The 7337-nt window shown below is 41.9% G+C and overlaps 1 protein-coding gene across 1 annotated transcript in view; it reads left to right on the top strand.

Moving 5' to 3' along the window:
* The window catches only part of TNIP3 (TNFAIP3 interacting protein 3), a 42436-nt gene that overhangs the window by 4959 nt on the left and 30140 nt on the right, over positions 1 to 7337 (top strand). Inside the window, 1 exon segment of the mRNA XM_009334947.1 lies at positions 6675 to 6761. Within this exon segment, the coding sequence (XP_009333222.1) occupies positions 6675 to 6761 (87 nt within the window).

Below are 7337 nucleotides of genomic sequence, written 5' to 3'. Positions count from 1 at the left end.
CTGAAACTTTCTTCCCTGAGTGTGCTCAAACTGATTGCCATAAAAGAGGATGTTTCCCCTTCACCCCAGTCTTTAAAGTAATACAAGACAGCTGTAAACAAAAATGAAAGATAAAACAGATACTATCTGTCATAATGATCAGAGCTGCCGGATGAGTTTTGAAAAATACATGGCCAGTTCTCTTCTGTCACCATTGCCTGTAGTGCGGACAAAAATCATAAATGCCAAGGATAATGCTTCATAAGTATGTGAGTATGAATGGGGAGGAAAAAAGGAGTGCGAAGAGTGGGAGAAAGTTGGGTACAGGTCCTACCAAGAATTCATGCTGATTAAGAGAATTTAAATGTTTTAAATTATGATTCACAGACATTACAGAAGGTTTCAGACTATTAGTTAAACTTGCAGGTGCAGGTTTGCTCACTATAATATTTTCTTAATACATTTAATCATGTTTTGATCAGTCACTGTAATAGAGAGAGAGCAGTGGAAGCCAAGGAACAGAAGCGCTCACGTGGACATTAAGGAAGCATTTTTATAATACACATAGAAGAGAAATTATCAACCACTCATCTAGGAGGAGCCAGATCTGACCAGCTCTCCAAAGACAGAAAGTGATTGCTCTTGTTGTATTAACTTCATTTTCTTAAGCTACTGAACTTCACTTGCTCATCTGGAGAGCAGACTCTGCTCCGTTTCTCTCCTTTGTTTTCCATGTTTACTCGAACTATGCTCAAAAGTTCATTTATATTCAGTGGTGGTTGATGCTACAATTACATGTCACAGCCCAGCAGCAGGAGTAACGACATTTTGCTTCCTCATTTGGGATGGATAGAAGGAACGTGCGAAGGAAGTGACTTTCTGGAGAAAGAGTGGAAGGAGAAGTAAGGGATCAGAAATAGATGAAAAAAGAATGTAAGTCACTTAGGCTCTTGCTCTAAAATGTGTGAGGGACCCCAGCTAGATAAAGGCCTGTATGTCTGTGTAGTTTAGGGAGGCTATAAAAAGTAACATAACTCTGTCCACTGCAGACTACGATGTGGTTTTACACGTGTTTATGGAGAATTCAGAGGCAGTTATACCGTAAGAGGTTGCCAAGTTTGTATTTCTCCACTCAGAGACTATTCCCTGCAGTCTGTTTTCTCGTGATCTTTTTTTTTTTAGCGTAACCAGTAAATGCCACGACACAGACTGACTTGTTCATTTAAAGAGGAAGAGATGAAATAACCAGGGAAATTAAGGTTCATGCAAGCATTAGATTGGGATTTAGAAAACTTGCTGACCAGTTTGTTACTGCTGTTACATCGAATTTAGCAAGTCTTGATTTTGCATGTTAGCAGCTAAAGTAGGTATGATTTCACCACAGCAAGATCTGATTTTTAGTTGTCTGTGACAAGAGAGTGACTAGATTTTCCCCACAAGCCCTTTACTGCAGTGTTAGAGATGGTGCTAATTTGCATGGCGGTGTCCAGCGTGTATGTAATCAGGGGTACTGCCCACGTCTGAGGTGCCACTTCAATCCATGGCTGCAAGAAGGGCTCAGGCAGCTCCTTGGGAAGCGCTCGCCTTTGTTAGCACCGATGGACGTCCTCTCAGCACGGCGCACGGCTGACATCGTTCCCACCGTGCAGAACAGGCACACTTGGTTTCTCCTCGGGCATCTTCCCTGCTTTTCCGTAGACGTTTACCGAACAGTGCAACACCTCGCAAACATACACTGCCTTGCCTTTGGACAACACTGCTAAGTCTGTGTTTTCCTCCAAAATTTACTTTCCTGGTGTTTTAAGCAGACCTGTTTACACTTTGCAGACACCCTCTTCAGTTGTCATTTTTGCTTCCTGTGAGGCTTCCTGAGCTTCTTGTGACTGTGTAGCACTAGGAGAAAATTTCCTCCAAAATCTTTAACTGGTCTGGTTATGTTTTGCAGGGTGGAAAATTTTAACAGCTTTTTGAAAGTTTGCTTGGATCTGTAAACAGTTTTTTTTAGGTTTGCGACTGCATTTACAGTCTGGTCTTCAACTAGAATTCTCCAAGCAATTTAAAACTGCATATTTGATTCAATAGCTTCAAACCAAGTATAAATGCCTTAAAAATACTTTTCTTTTTTTGACTTCTGAAGTCTGATAGTTGTCAAAAAGAGTCCTCCTTTCAAGGATTTTTATATGTCTCGGATTTCTGAAGTGCTGTTGTACACCTAAGTTGTTCTTCATTGTGTAGCAATAGACTGATAAACAAATGTAGTGTCTTTATCTCTGCAATACCAACAAAAATGAATGTTGTCATCTCCTTGTCTTTCTTTTCAGTGCTATTAACTGTTTTCACAGAGACAACAATTTTGCTACCACCACCTCTGAAGAGCTTGGGCTTTTGTTCCCTACTCACTGGCATTTCTTCTATTCATATAGATTTCAGATATACTGTTTTCTTTCTGGTACCCCGTGCTGTTCTTACGTGACAATCAGTACAGAAAAGCAGTTGTGAGGGAGGGAACAAGGTACCTATCTCCCACCGAGCTGCTCACACAACTGAACAGTACCGTTGTTCTTGAACAGCATGTTGTCGCCCTTGAGATGTATTTCCTATCAAGTCTCTTAAAAGATGTTTGACTTTAGGCACTGTGGGAAGGGGCATTAGCGTTATCCATATGAATGCTAAGTTTGCCTAGCTAGGCACTGAAGAGTACTTAATGTCATTTCTATTCTGTCATATTTTGTATAAAATACTTGTAGTGAAGAGCAATAGTTAAGATGGTGCAAGAAAATTTGGCGCTGTTTTTAATGTGTATATAGGGTGGAAGGTCAGTAACAAAGCTAAGAGCTTCCACACAGGCATGCCTAGCATAGAGCTTATTAATTGTTCGCAAGGAGCAATAAGTCTTTCAAACGAGACGGTAATGTTAGGCGAAAGACTTGCCCAATAAATGAGGCCAGTATAAATTGCATTCACTGACAGTGCCAAACTGCATGTAAACAAGAGCTATTTCAGCCAACAGCAAAACTTGACTCGAAACTCTTTATGCATAGCCCTAGTGTGGGAAAGGACAATGGCTGTTGCTGCTCAGTCACTATGGCAGGCTCACAGAGAGTGAAAATGGACAAATGTGCAGGTCATTTTGGCATGGAAAGGGGAGATGTGGAGATGCTGTTGCTGTTCTAGCCTCTACTCTTCCAGGAGCTTCACCTTTTCCCCCACGTCTCCCCAGCTCTCTCACAGTGTTGGGGTGGGGGGGGGAGGGGGGTGCAGAAAGGAACAGTGTTGCAACTAGTTAAAATCCCTATAAATGGCACCTTCAAATCCTCCAGTCCAAGAATCATTCACTTTCAGTGGCCGTTAATATGGTCATTAAGGTATAAACAACAAAGGACTTGGTGTCCTAATGTCCACCTAGCTTTCCAGGAAACTACTCAGCTTTCCAGGAAACTGTTTTGAACTAGGTAACGGTAACAACTGTATGCACTCCAGGGTCTTAGCCTCATCCTCTCTTCAAAGTAATTTGAGCACTAATATCTTTCAAGTGGGAGCTGTGATTCATGAGTAGGACTGTGCTCTGGGTTTGCTCTTCTGTCCCTGCTGCAGGGACTGCTCAGCACCTCACATAGCACGTTGTGGTGCGCTGTTGTGAGGAAATCAGAAACTGGGGTTGGTTTACCTTAGCAGACCAGACCATAAAATGCAGCTGTTCAACCCAAGCTTTCTCCCAAAGCTTAGCTGCTGCTGGAACGGGGATGGGACTGCTGAGCATGGGAGCCGGGGTAAGGGGAGGTGTCTGTGCTTGAGAATCATTGCCCTTGAGAGCAGACGTGCAATGTGGAATTTTTCTGATTTTTTTTTTTTTTTTTTTTTTAATGAATCAGATGCTCAGTGGTTGGTACTTCATAGACAGAGGCAGACTGTTTCCATGAGTTTATAGTCTATAGGACTGTAGCAGGCCAGCGCAAGGTAGTGGGACGTTGTGAGAAGACAATAGATAATTGCCTTTTGAGTCATTTGTGTCTAGTTACAGTACGCTGTCCTTCAGCAGCTGACTCCTGACTCTTCATGTGCCTTAACTTTAGAACAGCCAGAACACAAAATTATGCAGTGACAGACTGCTAATGGATGCTACAGATGCGGCTGTGGCAGACGGACAGACCGTGGCTGAAAGGAGACATCATCATTCTCTGATCTGACACTAACATCTGGATGAACCTTTAGCATTCAATTGGTCTGTTTCCCTGTGTGTGTAATAGGGTTATTGCCTACTTCTGCAAAGAGCTTTGAAGTCATTAGGTGTAAGCTTTGATTTCACAAAAACTTTTAATAATCTTATAATACTCATTTTTAAAACGCGTGGTGCTTCCTCTTCCTTCTCCAGTATGGGGATTTTAGGGATTAACTATTACAGCGTTCTCTTAGGTAGCAGTATGTTTGTTCATTTTAGAAGTTGGCCTTCTCGCATGTCTGTTTCCTGGAGGATGGCCTTCCTGTTGCACTCAACCTTGCTTTGGTGGTACAGAGGTTTACTTAGTTTCATTGCCTGACAGTTACTGGCTCATATCTCTTACAATATATTAATCACTACAGAAATGTCAAGAAATGTAACTGTGGAAACGGCTGTTGTGTTATCAGCCAGTAGTTCTTCCTTCTTCAAACCAATGCTGTTCCTGGGAGGGATATGCTTAAAGACTAGTTTTGGTATAGGTACAGATGAAAATCTCTTATTTTTTGATGGGTAGGATGACTTCTATGTAGAATTGTTGTGGTTTAACCCCAGCTGGCAACTAAACCCCACGCAGCCGCTCGCTCACTCCCCCCTGGTGGGGTGGGGGAGAGAATCAGAAGAGGAAAAGTGAGAAAACTCGTGGGTTGAGATAAAGACAGTTTAATAGGGAAAGCAAAAGCCGCACACGCAAGCAAAGCAAAACAAGGAATTAATTCCCTCCTTCCCACTGGCAGGCAGGTGTTCAGCCATCTCCAGGAAAGCAGGGCTCCATCACGCGGAACGGTGACTTGGGAAGACAAATGCCATCACTCCAAACGTCCCCCCCTTCCTCCTTCTTCCCCCAGCTTTATATGCTGAGCATGACGCCACATGGTGTGGGATATCCCTTGGGTCAGTTGGGGTCAGCTGTCCCGGCTGTGTCCCCTCCCAGCTTCTTGTGCACCCCCAGCCTGCTCGTTGGTGGGGTGAGGAGCAGAAAAGGCCTTGACTCTCTGTCAGCCCTGCTCAGCAGTAACTAAAACATCCCTGCGTTATCAACACTGTTTCCAGCACAAATCCAAAACACAGCCCTGTACTAGCTACTATGAAGAAAATTAACTCTCTCCTGGCCAAAACCAGCACAAGAATCTAAAATGTCTTTATTAAAATAACATTTGTTTTTTAATTTCTGTCTTTATACCCCATGAGTTTTCCAGCTGCTCCATAAACCAGGAAAAAATATAAAGAACATCAGGGTAGGGAGGATATATTTCATATGCAATTATTACAAAATAGTAGCTTTCTTCCAAATTTGGTTTTGTATCTTGCAAAAGAGGAGTTGCTTAGTCACACATTATGAACTGGAGATCTGGAATGTGGCTGTTAAATTCCAGCATTTCACAGGATTACTTTACTTTGTCTAAATGCTTTTTTGGAAATTGAAAGAACTCCTACAGATTTATATTATTTTATATCAAATTCCACAGGCTAGCTTTCATTCCGTTCCTTGAAAAGAAAATAAGCAACCTCTGCCCCCACTGAAAAAGCCTCAGACCCAGGGATCTTTCCACAATAAGGAAAAATATTTTCTTTCACACTTCCTTCTCACATCCATCATTATTCAGAATTCCAAGACTGAGGATGAAAATACTTTGCACTTTTCTATTTCGTCCTGACTTTGTATGTGAAGTCTGTGGAAGCCTTTTCTTTGTTAATCTTTCCTGTGAATTTAACTTGGTAAGGTTAAGCTCTTTTTCCGAATGGGAAACTAAGACACAAGTTTGAAGTGTTGAGTACCTTTAGTACTCAAGTGAAGACTTGAGTAGCTTGAAGCTAGATCCATGCTTAGATAAGGTAAGTACTAGAACTGCAAATACGATGTCCTTTGGAGAAGAATAACATTACCTGTCGTTCTTCATCTTTGTGCAGCTTTTCTTCAGGGAAAGTAAATCAATTTTCCAATTACAGTTTTCCCCCAAACATCTTGGGGTTTGTATGGGTGTGCTCTTCCCCATAGCTGTTAAGAGACTTCGCTATTATTCCTTTATAAGCATGACTCACTGGTTTCTTCTATCATGATAGTTCATGCTGTCTTAGTGTCACTTAATACTTGTCATACTTACGTAAGTCCTTTTTTACAACTGGAAGCAGGGGTAGAAAACCCTGTCCTCTTATTTACTGAAAAAACCTACCCTTCCTTCCCTTATACATGCAACTTCCTTTCTCGGGGTGAACTGGCCAGTTGATTGCGATTTACATGCACCCTAAGCAGAGTACAGCCTTGCTTGGCATATTAGTCATAGGCAGTGTGCTTCAACCCTTGTGGGAAGCCCCGGCCAGGAAGGAGGAAAAGGATAAAATCAAAATTCCACCACTTATTTCTGAACCTCGCCTGCTTCCACAGGCAGCATTCGTGGATCTTCTGGGTCTTAATGCAATTCTTCTACTCCTTTAGCTAACGTAAAATATCTATTTCATTGCTCTTCTTCTTCCAAAGGCCTGTAGTGAAACAAATACTCAAGGCCATCTTGGATGCGCGTGGGCAGGTGTGAGTGACATGGAAGCCCCAGCAGACCCACTAGAAGTAAGTGACTGTTTTGGCTGTCCTCTGAAGTACTGACTGATTAACAGGAAAGGCTTGAGCTGGTGCAGGTATCGTGCATGTCACTTTGTAGATTGACAATTATGGGCTGATTTTTGGTCTTCCGGTAGATTTATCTGAATGATTTACGTTGTTTAAGAGTAAAAGGAAATGTTAGAAATATTTTTGGATACGGCATTCTTAGAAAGAAAACCTTCCCTAGCATTGTTTGGGTTTTTTTTCCCCTAAAAGTATCTAGTCATTTTAGTTTGTTGTTATACAAAGAGTAGAAACTGACCTGACAACTTCTGTGAGCAGTATTCGGGCCAGTTGGTGCCAAGTGTATATATAGCTGTTAGATTTGTGACTTGTCCTATTCACTTTAATAGGACTCTTAAATATGCACTTAAATACATGCCTAAGGCCCAGATTCTGAAAACAGTTCAACACGTGAATAACTCCATTGACTGCCAGGTAATTGCTTCAGATACTTTAAGTTAAACATGTTGATGAACTTCTACAGGAAGAGGGATTAAGTGTTTTCTGGCATGGAAGTCAAGTGCTCCACATTAGAGTTCA

Source organism: Pygoscelis adeliae, unplaced genomic scaffold, assembly GCF_000699105.1.
Source record: "Pygoscelis adeliae isolate BGI_AS28 unplaced genomic scaffold, ASM69910v1 Scaffold31, whole genome shotgun sequence".
NCBI lineage: Eukaryota > Metazoa > Chordata > Aves > Sphenisciformes > Spheniscidae > Pygoscelis > Pygoscelis adeliae.
The sequence above is the reverse complement of the archived record's forward strand: the minus strand, read 5'-3'. Positions and strand labels throughout refer to the sequence as shown.